The 18,997-nt window shown below is 31.4% G+C and overlaps 1 protein-coding gene across 2 annotated transcripts in view; it reads right to left on the bottom strand.

Annotated features, from left to right (window-relative positions):
* LOC129920992 (netrin receptor unc-5) overlaps positions 1–18,997 on the bottom strand; it is a 36,316-nt gene that overhangs the window by 4,838 nt on the left and 12,481 nt on the right. The window contains exons 2-11 of one of the 2 annotated variants that reach the window (XM_056002586.1): positions 16,827–17,379; positions 11,530–11,746; positions 10,132–10,331; positions 9,988–10,066; positions 8,413–8,583; positions 6,314–6,358; positions 5,963–6,178; positions 376–504; positions 146–311; positions 25–95 (exon numbers count right to left, since the gene is read on the bottom strand). In XM_056002586.1, the coding sequence (XP_055858561.1) occupies positions 25–95; positions 146–311; positions 376–504; positions 5,963–6,178; positions 6,314–6,358; positions 8,413–8,583; positions 9,988–10,066; positions 10,132–10,331; positions 11,530–11,746; positions 16,827–17,330 (1,798 nt within the window). In that variant the 5' untranslated portion in view covers positions 17,331–17,379. Of the gene's footprint in view, positions 1–24; positions 96–145; positions 312–375; positions 505–5,962; positions 6,179–6,313; positions 6,359–8,412; positions 8,584–9,987; positions 10,067–10,131; positions 10,332–11,529; positions 11,747–11,897; positions 12,241–16,826; positions 17,380–18,997 lie in introns of those variants that run through there. The other variant, XM_056002587.1, reaches the window with a different exon arrangement.

Genomic DNA, 18,997 nt, shown 5'->3' with positions numbered 1-18,997 from the left:
TAATAAAAATTCATAAACTCTTACATGTACAAGTAGATGTCTCTGCTGTATCACTTATGTAGTCCACACTGATACCGTCAATTGGATTTGTGTAGCTAAACAATTAACATTAGTATTTTTCTTTACTTAAATTTCGGGAACTCACTTTGTCGATAAATTAGGAACATCGTAATGGTGTTCAGATATTGCTTGTTCACCACTCAATGAAGTATGACCAGGATTGGCGTAGTCATAGTTAACATTTCCATCTGCAACGTAGTTCCTATGAATCATTTTCTTATCACTACTTCCAACATATTTTGATTCCAAGACTGTGAATAATTAAAGTTTCGAATAGATTTGGTGTTATGATATTAAAAATTCAGTTAAAATTACCTGTTCTAGCAATATTGTAGTCGGGACTGTTGGTAATGCCTCTTCGAGCACAGCATATTATTGCAACTCCAAATGCCATACACACAGACGCTATAAAAGCGAGGCCCAAATACAAAGCCCAATCAGAATCTGAAAAAAAAACAAAAAATTTATTAATTGACTAAATTAACTCAGAACTTTGCAACATTCAAAGAACTGATTCTTGAGCAATTATTGTAACTTAAACCAATATTTGTACATCATAGCATAGTAGTAAAAATTGGCGCTTAGGGGTATTATGATTCAATTTTTATTTTCAAAAATATTCAGCAAAAAAAAAACAATTCGTCGGCGGAAAGCAAAGGTGTTCTAAGTCACAAAAAGCAAATTTTACAGTGGACGATTTTCAAGTTTCAAATTGATTAAACGCGATATTTTTTTGGCTGTCCGTGATTCAAGTTATGTTTTTTATAAAGTTTGTTGTTTCCTTTTGAATAAACCATTCAAACTAACTTCATTAGTAAATACATACTATTTTTTAATATTTTTAAAAACTAAAATCCCAAAATTGGACATAGAACAATTCCTATACAAGTACTCACTTTCCTTAAATTAAATTAAATGCACGACTGGGTCGCACGAACTTGCTCTTAGAGTTAAAGTTGCTTTAATTTTTAAGACTTTTTATATAGAATTTTGGAAAAAAAAAATTAAATTGTTTTTTTTTTTTAAATAAAATCTGAAATCGAATTGCCCTCCAAAACAAGTAGGTATGCAGTTTTGATTGATATGTTAAGATGCATTTTTAGAAAAAAATTTTCAAAAAACGGCTCTAACGTTTTTTATAAAACTAATTTTTTATAAATAATTTTTTGGAAAAAATGTTTTAAAATAAAATTGTTATGCTATTTTGTAGAAATCACTAATCAACATCTAAGAACAAAATTTCAAAAAAATTCAATGTCCCGTTTTCGAAAATTTGATTTTTCAAAAAAAAAATTTCTAAATTTTTTTAAAAATCCAAAAATTATTTTTTTGGAAATTTGTTTTTTGGTTTATATTTAAATTCTATAAATGCTTCCTCACAAAAAGTTTCGTTGAAATCGAATAAGCAGTTTCGGAGATAATCGGATTTGAAAAAAAAAACGGTTCTATGGCAGGTACCGTTAATAATGATTTTCAAAAAAAAAAATGTTCATTAGTAGATAGACCTTAGCTTAACTAACATTTGAATTTTTTAAACAAAATCGTTGGAGCCGTTTTTGAGATATTTTAATTTTACTAAAATCGGTATATGACAAGTACCGTTATTTTTGGTCCAAAAAAATTAATTCCAAAAAAACCTCTGGAGAGTCGCCAAATAACGCTACATACCAAGTTTGACATTAATCGGTCCATCCGTTTAGGCTGTAGCTCCTCATACAGACAGACAGACAGACAGACAGGCAGACTGACAGACTGGGCACGTTCAAACAGCTATCGGATAGGCTATCTGGGATACCCGTATCTGGAATATCTCTTTGAACGAAAAGCTATCCAGATAGCTTGCCAAAGCAGCTACAAAAAAAATGAAAATATTGAAAAGAGGAAATTGTTTCTTTTGAGCAAATTCCTGTTTTTTTTTTTTATTGTTGCATAGTACTTGCACAATCAATTTAACTTTAATTCTTGCAAATTTATTTTATTTTCAAGCTGAATAATCGCGCGAATAGAAATCAAAATAAAAAATAGCCAAATATTTATCAGCTGATCACTCGAATACCTGAGGTATACCAAAAATTCTCGGATACCTTCAGATTATTTTTTGACAGAAAATGGTTCGTTTCTTTGCTATTTTTTAACATTGTTTACAACAACAAAAAGCTATCCGATAGCTTTATGTTAACTGTTTGAACGTGCCCACTGACAGACTGACAGACAGACAGACAGATGGACTTCCGGGACCCACCTTTTTAGCATTCTCTACCATCGTTATGTCATGGAAAAATGTTATCTCAACTTTTTTTTTTGTACAAATGCATAACTTGATATATAGTAGGTACCTATATAGCAAGTAAAAAGGACTTAGAACAAAATATTATGGGACTTAGAACAATCAAAAATACTCGGGTCTCATTTCAGAAGGCTTATAACCTGTTTTTATTGTTCTATGTCCCATAAAATTATGTTATCTGCTGAAATAATTTTTTAAGCAAAAACGCTTTTCAAATTCGGAAAGAGCACCCTCAAATTAGTAAAACTGCATCATTATCTCATTTTCGGTAAAAAGTGGATTTTAAAGTGTATATGTATAATTTTAAAAATAAACATAGACACCCTATAATGAGACCCAAGCATGAATTTTTATAGTTACGAGTATTAGGGTGTAAATTGAACAAAATTAAAATAAAAAAATTCCATTAATAGAACTATTAAAAAAAAACAGGTTGCAATAACCCGGGGTACCCGATCGTTACAGAACATTTTCATCTTAAGTGGATTTCCGCTTAATTTAATACGGAGGTAATTTTGGCAAAAAAAAAAACATTCAGAAATTCGCTTATTTTTAAGTGTTTTTTTTCTGTGTAAAAACAAAATTTCCCAGAAAATTCATCGCATCGAACCATTTTATTTTTTTTTTTAATCCAAAAATCAGTCGTTTGAAAATTTAAAAGTGAATATTAGGGCTACACACATAAATTTTCGTGGATATCGGATAAGACATTTGCGAGAAAAAGAAACAAATATTTTTTCGACCTTTAGCCATTTCAAAAATTCCAAATTAAAAAAAAAAAACAAGACTTCCAAATTTCGTTTTTTTAAGTAATTTTCAATTTTGACATCGATTGTGGACATACACTTACCTACACTAAAACACTTATTTTCAATTTATATTTAGAAACCATAATAATTTCTTCATTCGGTTGAGAATCTACTGAAACTAAAAATAGGCAAAATAACTCGAATCGGTTGAAAATTGACGACGCTAGAATTTTCGCAATGGCTAAAGGTCCCTACATTTTAGGGTATTGAGAAATGTGTGCAAACCAAAACTTTTGATTGTTAACTATTTCAAAAATGGGAGCCGTTAAAACCGTTTTCAAAAAAAGTAGGTTTTCCATATTGGTCATAATTCTGCTGGTATTAGATACATATATCTAAACTAGCTGACCCGGCGGACTTCGTTCCGCCTTTCCAAGTATTTGTTTTCAAATTTTAGCCCTGTAATGTGTTAAACTTTTTCCGGTTCACTCGGTTCGGTTGATATGTGGAGCACAAATAAATTGACTACAGCGCAACCTACAGGGTCCAATTATAACACAAAACCTGTCTGGGGCAAACCTTATCACACACACAAAATTTCACAAAAAATATCCAGTCATTCGACCCCAAATACGGATTTTGAATTAAACTTGACAACAGCGCCACCTACCGGGTCCAATTATAACACAATACCTGTCTCAGATGGACCTTATCGCACACACAAAATTTCACAAAAATCTATTCAGTCTTTCGACCCCAAATACGGAATTTGCATATACATAACTTGACAACAGCGCCACCTACCGGGTCCAATTATAACATAAAAACTGTCTCGGATAGACCTTATCGCATACACAAAATTTCACAAAAATCTGTTCAGTCATTCGACCCCAAATACGGAATTTGCATATACATAACTTGACAACAGCGCCACCTACCGGGTCCAATTATAACACAAAACCTTTCTCGGATAGACCTTATCGCACACACAAAATTTCACAAAAATCTATTCAGTCTTTCGACCCCAAATACGGAATTTGCATATACATAACTTGACAACAGCGCCACCTACCGGGTCCAATTATAACACAAAACCTGTCTCGGATAGACTTTATCGCATACACAAAATTTCACAAAAATCTGTTCAGTCATTCGACCCCAGATACGGAGTTTGCATATAACTTGACAACAGCGCCACCTACTGGGTCCAATTATAGCACAAAACCTGTCTCGGATAGACCTTATCGCACACACAAAATTTCACAAAAATCTGTTCAGTCATTCGACCCCAAATACGGAATTTGCATATAAATTGACAACAGCGCCACCTACCGGGTCCAATTATAACACAAAACCTGTCTCGGATGGACCTTATCGCACACACAAAATTTCACAAAAATCTGTTCAGTCGTTCGACCCCAAATACGGAATTTGCATATAACTTGACAACAGCGTCACCTACTGGGTCCAATTATAAAACAAAACCTGTCTCGGATGGACCTTATCACCCCCACCAAATTTCAGAAAAATCTATCAAGTCGTTTAGAAGGAGTAGGGTCACAAACAAACGCACAGGAGAATTATATATATAAGATATATATATAAGATAACACTCCTACTCGAAATAAGCATACGAAATCCCTCTAGAAAAACACATAATATTTTTATTAAAAGAGAATTTAATTAAAAGACAAACTTCTTGTATGAGTATAAGAAGTTTGTCTTTTAATTAATTTTATTGAGACTCATACAGTTCCAGCGCGTAATTTTTTACGTATAATTAATTTTTAACAGAGAATTTCTTTGCAGACCAGTGTAATCGGTTTTTGGAGGGCCAAGCATTTATAAGTTAAGGAAAAAATGTATTCTGTAAACCCATAAAACGAATAGGTACATACTTGATGTATCATTAACAATATTTTACAAAAATATTTCACCGACAAAAAATGCAGCACACCCCAAAGCACTTTCAGCATTTGAATTCATACGAAGTGAAATGTAAACCATGGATGATTTTGAGGCTTGTTTAAAAGTTGTCCAAGAAGTTGTCTTCTATTTACGTAGTGAATAATCCTCAACCTACATTTGGTCGAAGTGTATAAATATCTGTCAGATTTAATTTCTGTATTTTACTTTCTTTTTCTTATTTAAGTCATTTTTCGGTTTAATTTAAAAGCATACATCACCCCTAAAATGAGTCACAACTCTTATGTTTTCACCACTTCGATTATGTTTATAGTTGTTGTTCAAAGGAAACGGATATGTAGAGATGTTGTTCATAGCCAACAAACCAGCAACAGTTGAATCATCGAGAGGTTATTTAAAACGCTTTAATAGTAAAATGTGGCCAGATGTACTCTTTTCATGTTTCCAAAAATACCATTGAACTCCTGTGATTCATAAAAAGCCGCAAAGATTCAAATTAGATAAATGAATTTAAATTTTAAGACAAACAATTGTTCCAGTTTCCACAAATTCCTTAGCGTTTATAGTAGATGAGACGAAATTGTCTAATGCAGATTTAACATGGTATAGACGAGAAAAAAGATAGTTAATAGCTACCTCTTATAATAATGCAAAGCATCACAAGTTCAATTCAAATGCCACATACTTAAAGTTAAATTAAACAAATTGATATTGTTTTTCAGAATCATTTATAATACATAATACAGGTATGTATTTCGAAAATAAAAACGAAAACAAAATATAAACAAACATCTAAATGCTTAGGTATGTGTTATTGCTTAAAAGAGCAATGACAAAAATGTTCACCATTAATACTTACGGTTGCATAAACAGATAGCAAAATAGAGAAGCTAACAATTATGTTCGCTATAAATCAAACACATCAGTTGCCTTTACTCACCACTTTTTCCTATACGACAAAGCTCCCCTCTGCATTCTGCTGTTTGAAAATCTTTTCCGGAACACAATGATTTTACAAAGCCATTGTTTAGCGAGTGTGCACTGCCACTATCCATTAAAGCATCATCCACCGACTGAGTAATACATTTCCTACGACGTACTTGTATACAGTCAGCAGAGCATGAACTCCATTCACCCCATACCGACCATCGTCCTGCTGAAATATTTTTTTTTTTAAGATACAGTATTATATGTGTTTTTGTTTATGGTTTTAATGTAAGGATATGTTGTGTAAAACGATTTCGAGCACACACACTTGTACTATTTTAAACTTTTTCTTTCTTTTACTTACCAGAAAATGCATCTGAGCTGTCCGAGTTAATTATATGGATGTCTTCTGTAAAATTCAAATATTTTTTTTTATATTAAAGAAAAGTAGACGTTTTTTTTTTTGAAAAAAAGCATTTGAAAGTCGTCGCTTTCTATAATACGTGTATGGAGTGTATTTTGGTACATTTTTCAATTTGCGGGAAAGTTAATAAATAGGACAAATAAAAAAGTTTGTGTTTTCTTAAATTCTGGCGGTTGATATCCTTATTATATAGCTAATAGTGAATATTATAAACCTAGTGAACAGTTTAGTAAGTTTTCTTCAAAAAAAATCAGAAAATTAGAAATAAATATTTCCATTTTCTGAAGGTATGAAACTTTATGATTCTACTTTGTTGTTCTTAAAAATTCCATCATATCAATTCTATGAGAAATGATAAATGACAAAAACAGCAAGAGAACAAAATTGACAAAACAAATATTTGTGCCTGAACGGTGATAAGATAAAAGCTTAACTGCCAATTTTTTTACAGAGTCCTAGTCCTAAACCTACTAAGTCCTATCACTGTCAATTTGGCACCGACGATGGAGAAATAGCTAGGACTCGGTACTTGCTAGCTCCTCAAAATCAACTAATACCTGTTTTTGTACACCTACCAATCGTCAGTACCCAATTCGATACCAAGTGATTTCTTCAAACAAATATCAAATTGATAGCGAGAATTTTAGCGTTTTCGATTGGTATTTCTTAGAACTGCCTGGAATAATTCAATTTGGGACGCCAAACGAACAAATTTAAATCATTTTTTCGATCCTGAAGTTTGTGCGTCACTGTGTTTGTAAAAATAACAAGTCGAAGATTATAAAGAAATAATTAATTTAACCCCATTTAAAATTCCTTTTACATCGGTTACCATTTAATTGTATCTTTTATTTTACATTATCATTCAAAAACGATTTTCCTCCAAAAATCAAACAAAATTACTTACAAATTGAAGTTGCGATTTGAAATTTATATTGTTTGAGTGTTTTGCCGACTTTCACGAGTCGATTTTTGCCGTGCGGGAAGCTTTTCGACATAAGTCGACTCGTGTGAACCTAAGCCGAAGGTGACTAAAGTGACAATCGACCTAGAAGAATATTAGTAGACTTTAGCCGTGCGACATATTGTGCGGCTAAAATCGTCTCGTGAAAAGTCGGCATTTTTCTGCTTCTGTAATCGATTCCGTGTTTGAATCCGAAAACGATTTTCTCTTATTTTCAGAATTAGAACTATCATTGAATGTCAAAAGAAGAGTTTCAGAATCATTTGGAGTATTTCCGAACAGCTCCGGACGACCAAACGAAAACGCTATTATAGTTCAGTTGTTTTAAGTGAACGAAACGGAGGGGCACAGCGCTCGCAACCGCACTTAACTGAAAAAAAAACTTTCAAAATGTCAAACAAAAGGCAGATTTGCATCCGATTCGCTTAGTCCATGATAATGCTTTTGACATTTCGAAAAGAAACTTATTATAGCTCTGCCTTGCGCTACGTCTATTTTTTCAAATTCAAAATTTTGATACTTCCATAGCTCTTATAATGCAATATTAATATACATATGTACAATGTTAAAAATACCATCTCCCAAAAAATTGAACACGACCGACTCAGTTGGTATTGCCATGTTCAAAGGAGAGATCCTGAGAACCCCGTCAAAAAAGCAATATCATATAACGTTCCAACACGAAATAAAAAGAAAGGTAGGCCTAAAAACTCCTGGTACAAGCAAATGCAAAAACACCAGCATTCAGTTGGCCTCAGAAAGGGAACAATACAAAACCGGGAGGCTTGCCGCCGATTTCTGAGGTCAACCCGGCGAACCCCACAGGCGGATCACTAGTGTGAAGCAGTAACGTGGGAAGGTTATGATCCCCTCGACATCGAGATCATAACAGCGCCGAGAAAAAAGGAAGAAGAAGAATATAATGTACAATGATATCAATACCTAAACAAGTTTTTTTTTTGATATTTCTGACATAATTGGACATTAAGGTAGGTATCTACATTTGAACTTTAAATACATTAAGAAATCAAATAGTAAAAATATTTACAAAATATCATAAAACTATCTAACTTACCTGGACAACTAAGACAATCTGAAGATTTTTGAATTTGTGGTCCATTACAAGCTATTCCGCCATTTAAGGGCATAGGATTATTGCAAGTTCTTGATCTTTTACGTCCTTGACTTGGTTTTCCAATACATTTGCAATCTTTCCATGGACTCCATGAACTCCATCCTCCATTAACTGGAAATACATAAAAGTTTAAATTGAAGAATTTTTTTTAATAAAAAAAATCTAATGATTACTATCATGTCAAAAGTTTATGGTTACAAGAAACCGTCGAAGTATTTGAAAACAGGTTTGATTTGTTTAATATGAATGTCCAGTATGATTAGATCCTTTACAGTTAGCACATATTTGATAAATTTGACTTATTAAAAAAATAATATCATGAAGGATAAATAAAGAAGATACGATAAAAGGAAGGTGTAGAAGAAATAATGCTAAAAGTACATACATACAACCAACCCCACAACTTGAAATCCGGGTCTGAACACCCCGAGGACAACCTAGTCAGCAGACTTGATAAATTAAGTTTATCCTTGTACTATGTATATTTATTTATATTCTATAACTTAGGCATTGTGATAATAATAAAATAATCTTAGAAATAAGATAATTTGAAGTCAATTGTAAATGGCAATTTAAATAATTTCAATTTTGTCTACTTTAAATTTTTTAATATTCTAATATTCGGTGAAAAATAAATCCTGGGCTTAATTTCTGTAAAATCTAAATTCAATACAGTAATCATACGGAACAATTTCCGATGATAAGAGTAGTTATATGTGAAATTCGAAACGAATATGAAAAGTTAGAGGTTTGAGTAGTTGTTAGAAAATGAATTAAGTTTTAGCACTGATATTTGTATGCAATAAGTAAGTTTTAATTAATATAGAGAATATCAGATTTCAAACTATCCAACATTGTATTGAATAATCACAAAGTTAACTTCTTATTCAGCGAATCAAACGTCTGGACTTGTTCATAAATATTTTACTGTTCATAAATTTGTATTCTGTTTTATAATTTGTTTCATGATGTTTCATGTCGTGAGTTAATACTTATCAAGCTTCTTTTAAGGATTACCTGGGAAAATGCTGTTTTTCAACTACTCGGGATAAGCACAGTTGAGGACTCTAGCACCGAGCGAGTACGAAAAACTATTTGCTTCATGATAAATTCTACTCTCCCAAGTACGGGAATTGCCAATTTGATGTTTCAAAGTAAAAATTCTAGTAATGCATTGACAACAAATTGCCAATATGGTGTAAGTTAGGCTTGTCATATACATTTAACTGAGTTAACGTTTCAGTGTATTTGTTAGCATGACATGATTGGATTTTTGATATTTTGATTCTTGATTTGGCTGATATCATGAAAATCTACCATAATGTCCTTAACTTATTTACATACATAATTGTTTTTTTTAGACAAACGAGTCTCAAAATTAAGAATAAATTTCAATGTATGCTTTACACTACAGAGAACCAATCTAACCAGCCCATATTATACATATATGTACATGTTCATTTTTGTTTCAAAAGATTATACTGTGACATGGATAATTAAAAAAAAAAAGATTACCATAAACAATGAGCACAGCTGAGTCCGAAATCCGTTTTCCAGCAATATTATCTGCATAGCACGTGTAATTGGCCATATCCTGAAAATGTAAATTTTTGGTCAAGTCAATATTTCAAATAAGATATGTATTAGATAAAATTTTACCTGCAAAGATACTTTATTCAAAACTAGGCTTCCATCGTTCGTTACTTCAACGCCTTCTACGTCTATTATTGGGAAATCATTCTTATACCATTTAATAGTAGGTGTGGGTATTCCATTCGGTGGCTTACAATGTAGTTCAGCTCGCGAACCGATTTCAACCCGAAGTGAGGTGGGTGAAACGGCAAATTGTTTTCGAATGTCTATACAAAAATATAAGAAATATATTAATTTTCAACTATTTAATAATTTTTAAAGAGAACGTAAATATGCATAGTATGATTTCTATTTTAAACGCTTTAATTGCATATCAAAATTTACATAAATATTTGCGTTGATTTACACCCGTATTGTGATTTACAACTATCAATCAATAGTTGATAAATACTGAAATTTGGGATTTTTAAATCTAAATTATAGGAATTTTGTAATTAGATTTCATTAAATAACGGTTAGGACCATTCTCTACTTTAAAAAATTATTTTAATTAAGTAATAAGATATGGAAATTTAATTTGTATCATCTATCTATCGATTGATAGCTGTAAATCCCAATGAGGCTTTTTTAATCTAGATTGCATTGTTAAACTATTCAATTTCTGAAGAGTTTTAGGTAAAAAAATGATAATTCGTTAGTTCTACCTAGCTATTGAGAAATTGGCCCCTTATTTAGTTAAATATTTTGATGTAGGGAATACTCTTTAAAGAAACAACGCAAAATAATTATTACTTTTGCCTTTAAAATTTATAAGCAACGATGCAAATGATTCGCTGGCAAATTATATACATTAGTATCTAGCATTGGAATAAAAGAATTACAGACAAATAACGGAGAGATATTATAGATGCGACATGCGACGTCTGTCTTCTTATGTGTCGCGTCTTAAAGATTTTTTAAACTTTTTTTATTCGTAATTATCAATTGATTAATTAGAAAAAAAAAAATTATAAATGCAAAATACAATTGAGAATCGTGAATGTTTTTTAATTGGGTCACAGGTTCGGTATTTTGAGTATAATAAAAAAGCGGTCTTATATTTATGCAATCTGAAATAGAGTAAACCAAATTCCAGGAAATTTCAGATGATGTTAAATAAATTGTTAATTTATGAGAATTACTATTAACAAGCGATAAATTAAAATCTGTACAGTGGTAAGTGATTTAAAAAAAAATTCCCTATTTATACTTTAAATTTTTTGGCTTTTCCGTAAATGTTTACTATCGGTTAGTAATATACAAAAGATATCTAGTTTTTAGTTTAGATCGATTTTATTTCCATTTCGAGTGAAAGTGAAATGTGCTCGTGGAACAAAGAAATTAATACATTTCAATACGAATTTAAATAAGTAAGACAGTAACACAAAAATAGTACAAACTGTGTTTTTATTTTCGTTTACTTACATGCAACATTTATAGTAGCTGCTTGGCTTTTGGTTACTCCTCTTGATGACCAAGCATGGCATTCACATTGAAAGGGAGTTTTTCCAAAATATTCATCAACCAAATCTCGATGAATAGTTGCTGTAACTTCTTCCATGTGCACTCCGCTGTGTGGGTCAACATGAGACTCATGAACAGAGGGTGGTGGTTGTGAGCTTCCACTGCATTTAAAATGAACCTGTTGAAAAGTATTAATTTATATCAAAACTTAATTTTTAATTTTTTTTAACATGTGAGCAAAACTGAATCAGATGTATTTAATCTGTAGTAAGTACATAAATCTAATAACTTAAAACTAATTTTACTGCGAAAAAAAAAATTCAATTTACATTGAAAGAAAAATATCCTGTCAAACGGGTTAATTAACTTTGGATACCAAGTTTTGGGAGTTTTGGATTTAGAATGCACGGTGCTCCTTCGTCGGGGTTGGCAAAGACCTCACCGATATCTTTGTATCAAAAAAAGGTTTTAGAAAATGCGACGCGCTGTCATACGACTTCTCCAACATCATTCTTGAAAGAATAATACAGAACGAACTCTTATGTCAACACCAGAAGCACCATCCTTCAGAAGTCCGGTCAGCTGCTTGCATGTGTTAATGGAAGCGGCAAAAATGAGTTTACCGGTCATTGAAGGCTATCTCCAAAAAATTACACTCATAAATTTAAAAAAAATTAATTCTCATACAACAAATCTGTTCTGTTTGAGAATTAATTTTTTTTAAATTTGTTTCTATGAGGTAAATACGGTGTTTTCTCCCGGTGAAGATCTATAAAATGTCTTCCCCGAATTTTCTGCGAATTATTCTACAACTGAAAACAATTGTATTAGAACCTCAAACTATTTTTCGACTTGACTAGAAAATAGAATCCTCAACTTTCTGGTGTGGTTATATTTAGGGAGAGAGAAGCCTTATAAGATTATACTAACCGCATTACAAATATGTTCTCTTTTTCAAAAGTCTAAATTTTGAACTGACTGTATTATTAAAAGTTGGTTTCAATTTTGATTGATTAAGTTTTCTAAAAAAATCGAAAAACTTTAAACCATAATCGGTGTTTACTTCGCAAACCCCTATTTTATATTCGGACAACTTTTGCAGTCCCGTCTTTGTATTATATTGTACGACTGGGTTTTTAGTAACTATTCACCATAAACATTTTATCAACTCATTTTTATATTACCGGAATATACAAAACATTGATTGTTAAGGAGCAGAAATATGTTGAACAATTTTTTTTATTTAGTTGGAATATCTTTATTTGCTCTAAAAAGAACAGATAAAAAAAGAAAAAGCTTACACTCAAATAGTTCCCTTACGACTTTTGTATTCATATATTTTTGATTTTCTTTTTTTTTTTTGTAATAAAATACAGCGATTACCTACCCTTGTAATGTCGGCTGGTTCACAATGCGTTGAGTTGTAAGGAAACATAAGAAGAACTTAGAATCTATTGGATGTGAATGACTGTGGATTTTTAATATTAAGATGCAAAATGGGGGGACAAATCATTTCACTTTGCATTGTGCTTTCAAAGATTTAGGGTGGGTTGATGATTCATGACATCACTTCTTTTATATGTATAAGGGTGAAATTGTGGAAAGCAAAAGAATGCAGCTCATTGCTCAGATGGAGAATTGTTTGATGATTTCGAGTTGTAAATATTCGACATTTATATCACTTTGTTCCGCACATAATAGAAAATCAAAAATCAATTCTGTCTGTATCTTTGTAGTGTGTATGCATGATGTTAGGAAACTGGAAGAAAAAAAAACTTTTCTTCCGTTTGGGGTAATTGACATTTTAATTTGTGAAGAATTATTTGAGGCTTTAAGTTTTCGAATGCTTTAACTTCATTGTATTCTCATTCCCTCCTAAAGTGTTAGTTTTTAGTACGTTAAGTACGAATGGTTGTTAGCGAAGTGATACAGTAAAACCCGGATAAGTACCTCACCTTAAATGCCCCATTTTGATAGGCACTAAAGCGGGTAAGGTACTTACAAGAACCCGCTTAAGTGCTCATAAGCAGTTATCTCTATATTTATTTAATAATAAAAAAAACATGTTTGATTACTAAAAACATAATCTTCACAAAACAAAATTACTTTGAATGTTTAAAATAGCTAACTAACTAATTTCTACCTATGGTAGAATTTTAGAATTTTAAAGCGGTTTAGGAAACGAAGTTTTTCTTACAGTTCAAATTTGTTTCAAATGTGTACTTAAAAGAATTTTTTGCAAGTAAATTCAATTATAAAATTTGAAAAGCCAGGCAATTAAGCGGGGAAGGTAGTTAAGCGAAAGGTACTTAAAAGATCAATTTTATGTGAAAAAATGCTTAAAATTTTGGTTCTAAGAAAACAAAGGTACTTATGCGGGTTAGGCACTTAAGCGAGAGGCACTTATCCGGGTTTTACTGTATATTAATTTCTGTAAAGTTTAGTAATTCATATTCATAAGTTATTTTTTTTTTTTTTAAGAAAAAGCAAATTGATCTAAACCTTTATTCCGTATTTCATCAGCGTAGCATGTTTATCACCTGTTGAAGTAAAAAAACAAGCACCCTTAATCGGCTATAACTTTTCTTAGAGCAATCGTATTGACATTATTTTGTATGTCATTAGATTCAGCATCAAAAAATACCTTAAAAACATGTGTCACATGATGATATTCCACAAACAATTTTTTTCAGTATGGTCCAACAAAACGCAAAAAATGTTTGTGGAATGAGATTTTAATATTTTTTTTTTAATTTTCAAATAGCTTTTGCTTATCAGACTTCAATTATAATTATTTTTTTCTTTTTGTTAATATATATTGTGGTTTTCATTCTCACTTCAAATGAAAAATGTAATGCAAATTAGTTGTCTGTTAACATTTGGTGGATTATTGCTGTAAAGTGCTTTGATTTTAAAGGAGCCTGAAATCGCCAAGTTCAAACTTATAAGAGCCAAAATCCGATAAATCGAAAATCAAAATTTATCGAGCTAATTAAAAGTTCAAAGAGCCTATTTGGCGATAAATAGCCGGCTCTGGCAACACTGGCTACTATTATTTATGAATATGAAAACGCCAAAGAAGAGGTCAATAGTCGAATAATTTTTAATTTAACCTATCTTCCTCCCGGCTACATAGCTACTACTACTAAAATCCCCTGACACAGCTGTTTTCATGTTAACTCTATTAAATTTTGGCTCAAAATTAAAAAAGATAAAAGAAATATTACTAATAAAAGAATTAAAAAAATAATATAACCAAAATTTTATATGAGGTAGATTAACATTAACTTTATGAACTATTTTACATTACGTGTAAGCCTTCATCCACAAAAATCTTAAGAAATATTAAAAGTAAGTTAAATTCTTAATTTCTGTAAATAATTTTGTAACCTTATGCCTAAACGTTATACGTTATACGCGTTTTGTTAATTAATATTTCACCATGAGAATCTGGATGGACAATGGAGGATGGCGTTCCTTAATTAAAATGGTTCGAAGGAAATCCTACTCCAGATAAGATAGAAGACATTTTAGAGGAAGAAGAATCCAAAAATGAAATTGATTTGAAGAACGATTCATCAGATGAAGATTAATTAAGACAACAAAATAACAATATCTCATATCAGTTAAAAAATAAATTAGGTAAAATGTATAATATTCTTACTTTCTATCGAGAGGTAGTGGTGATTTTTAATGGTTATACTTAAAGTTAAACAATATTTGCTTAATTTGTTTCATTTCAGGATTTCAATGACGTCTAGTATGGTGAATGCCGCGAATAAAACGTCTGGGACCCAAATTTTTGTAATGGAGGTAATTTCCTGATTTTTCCTGATAGGTATATCGAACTTGTGGTGTGGTACCTCCGTCATCAAAAACTGTTTTTTTTTTACCCTGTCACGAATAAAACGTCTGAGACTTTTTGAAATGAAGATATCGGCTTCCATTTGCTCTATATGAATAGGGTAAAGTCGGGGGATATGGCACCCATTTTCATTTTTCGTTATTACTTGAGAAATAAAGAAGATATTTGTTTCAAACAAAAGCGGATTTATTTTTAAACTATTTCTTAAATACAAAATAGGTACATAAGTGTAATTCAAAAATAATTTCTTGTTATTTTTTGCAAAAATAAAAAACATTAAAAAAAACATGATTGAAAAAATGGAGGGTGATATGGCACCTTATCGAGGGTGATATGGCACCCTATTTCTTTTTGATATTTTTCTGTGACACTTGTTGCATGTGTTGTTGAAAGACGTACACGAATCATGAGACCAAAAGTGACATCATGATTACTGCCTTATTCCGCACTTTTCAGCCAATCTGAAGGCTAATTGGCAGACTTTATGGTTGTGGTCATTTAAGAGGCCTTTTTAATGTAGTGAAATGTGAAGGGAATCGCAAATTTCTTAGGTCCTGCTTTTTTTTGACATTCAGCAGATCCAACGGCTGCTGTGATCTGGGTTTAAGTCTGGTTTGCCTGGTTTGCTGATGTTTTTTGTAAATACAATTGTCAGTTGAGAAATAAATAGGTTCAAAATAGATGCGGGGGAAATTGCACCGGTGCCATATATCCCGATGTTTTTGGGTGCCATATCCCCCATTTGACTACACTTCTATTTTTTTTTCAAATGACACGAATAATCACGTTTTCTTAGTTGTGGAAATGAGCAAACACAAGAATATAACCGTTACCGTTCTTTTTGTGTTAAAATGAACCCTCGGCGTCAAATACTTTTGGAACCACACGTACAACAATTTTGCACAAAAAAACTTTTCGCTCAAATTGAACTCATTTTTTTGTTTATCCATTTTTTAAATTTAAGTGGCAATGATTACTGCGGATCCGAATGCATCCACTGAAAGCTTACGTCAGACTGAATTCTTTTTTGCTCTTTTTGCTTTGAAAAGAAGTCATTAAGTAGGAGATATTGAAAGGGTGCCATATCACCCGTGGTGCCATATCACCCGACTTTACCCTACATATACTCGTCACAAAAATTGGAAAAAAAAAATGCCGGGGATAAACCTGCCACACTCTTGAATTCTTTTCTAGCAGAAGAACAGTGGAGAAAAGCTATTCACAGTATCTTATTCCAATAAAATAAAACATCCAATAAATTTAACATGACTATGATTTAAATTTGGTTTTAAGCTCTTTAAATAAGTCCCTATCGATCCATGAAATAAAACTAGATTGTGAATCTGCGCGATAGCAATCTTATTATTTACACAAAATATTATGTGTATTTTACCTGAAGAGTATATGCTGCTTTACATTTCAATGTAACAGGTCTATTTTTAACAACAAACGAATTTTGTGGTTCGTTTAGAAAAACTGGTAACGTCGATCCGACATCTTTGGCACTAATTTTTGATCCAAAAGCTGCTAAACTAGAACCCAATGGATTTTCTTCATACTCTTGATGTTTAAATGTTTTGGCATCTTCAGTTTCATCGAATCCATCTGGATATTGAAAAAAGTCCTGTTTCTCATCGGGATCAGGTCTTGCAATATATTCATCATTATTTAATTGATCACTTTCTTCACTTTTCAAAATTGGGCTGCCAAAAACAGGAATTGTGTCTTTTGTTTTATCAAAACTATCATCGTTCAATAAAGAAGAAACTGGTTCCGCTTCAGAGAATTGTGTTGAAAAATTGTGATAATCGAATGTTTGGAGTTTATGTCCGGTGTTACCAGTACAATTTGACAAAAGGCACAACGCAATCAAATAATGTAAGCTTAAAGAGCGCATTGTATCTTAATTTCACAGCTTATTTTTGTCTTTTTAAGGTTTTATAGTTCTGAAAAGAAAAAAAAATTGATAAAGTTAAATTACCATATTTTTAAAAAAGTTCTAAGTTCAAAATGGTAAAAATCCTTATAAGGTTATGAAAATAACATTTATATTAAACTTTGTAATTAATGCATGTTTATATAGCATAAGGTAAAAGTGGAAGCTAAGAGGAAAAGGATGTTGTCAAGAGTGGGGACTCGAACCCACACATCTTAGTCAGCTGTAAAGCAATTAAATCCAATGCACTATTGCTACACAAATTGTCTCTATTCTTACACAAAAAAAATTTATTAGTTATGGTGTTTTTTATTTGAATTTTATGTTATATTGAAGGATTTGTGGTTTTCCCCTAAAAATATTAATACTCATCAAAACACGATAATCATTAAAAGATATCAATAAAAAATCAATTATACATTAGAAGCATTAAAATTCGGTTTCATCTATTGCAGCAGAGAATGCATTTGAATTAAAAACACAAGTTTTGCTTGTTTTTTTATTTTATAATGCACACAAACATACACATTTGTTGTGATGGCCAAAAGCAATAAACATTTTCATTGGTTAACTCACGTAGTTTTCTTTATTTAATTTTTTTTACAAAACGTTTTTACATGCATCATTATTCCTTTTAAAGTATTTCTCCATTCTGAATTATTATTCGAAACGTTCATTTGCACCTAAACGCCGCGCCGTCCGGCATTTTTATATCAATATGCACGATTACTCAGTGATTTTCTTATAAAAACTGTGGGTACAGGACGTGCATGTTGTTTTGTTGCGGCCTGAATACAAATTGATTATTTCTTTGAATTTCTTGTAAAAGAGGAAATCAATGACAACGATTGCCAATCAGTTTCCCATAAGTTCTTCAATTCCAACCTATAAGTTCTTAAGTCTAAATGCAATTCTACATAAATTTGAAATTACTTTATTAATGTCAGTAACTATGCAATATCCTATTTTGATCATACATTTTGAAACAAAATAAACGTTAAGCAAATGCGGCATGCGGAATATTATAAAATTGCAAGCACGAATCTATTTGAACATTATGCAGATTGAGTTATACTTAACACACGCACATTTAGTATGCGTACTGATAAGTTTTGGTTTTTTATTTTTTATTTTAGTTTTTTTTTCTCTACTCTAAAACTCAAAGTTCGGAATTGTTTTTATATATTCTGTAGAGATTCTATCAGTGGTCTATTTACAAAATGCGTTTTAGTATAGTAAAATCTAATAATCTAATGTAATTTTTATTTTTTTAATAACAGAGTTCCATGTTTTCTGTTTGAAATAAATGAAAATATTACCAAAATCAAATCATCCACATTATCTTCATTCTGCTGAAAAGTTATTTCACACCTGTTGTAGCCCCTTGATGCAGTTAAATGCGGCAAATTTTTCTATAAAAGAACAAATATTTGTCTTTTTTCATGATGCCATCGATTCTCACTAAAGGCCCGATATCCCTAAACCACCACCGAGCCTCCTCCATATTTGACGTGCAGTACATTTACTATATTTGACTTGTCTATGTTTTTGGCTACCTGCTTAGACGATCTGGATTCACAACTTCTCAAATGTCTTTCAATTCTCCTATCTCCTTACATCCAAGTCAG

The sequence above is a fragment of the Episyrphus balteatus genome, chromosome 1 (genome assembly GCF_945859705.1).
Source record: "Episyrphus balteatus chromosome 1, idEpiBalt1.1, whole genome shotgun sequence".
Lineage (NCBI taxonomy): Eukaryota > Metazoa > Arthropoda > Insecta > Diptera > Syrphidae > Episyrphus > Episyrphus balteatus.
The sequence above is the reverse complement of the archived record's forward strand: the minus strand, read 5'-3'. Positions and strand labels throughout refer to the sequence as shown.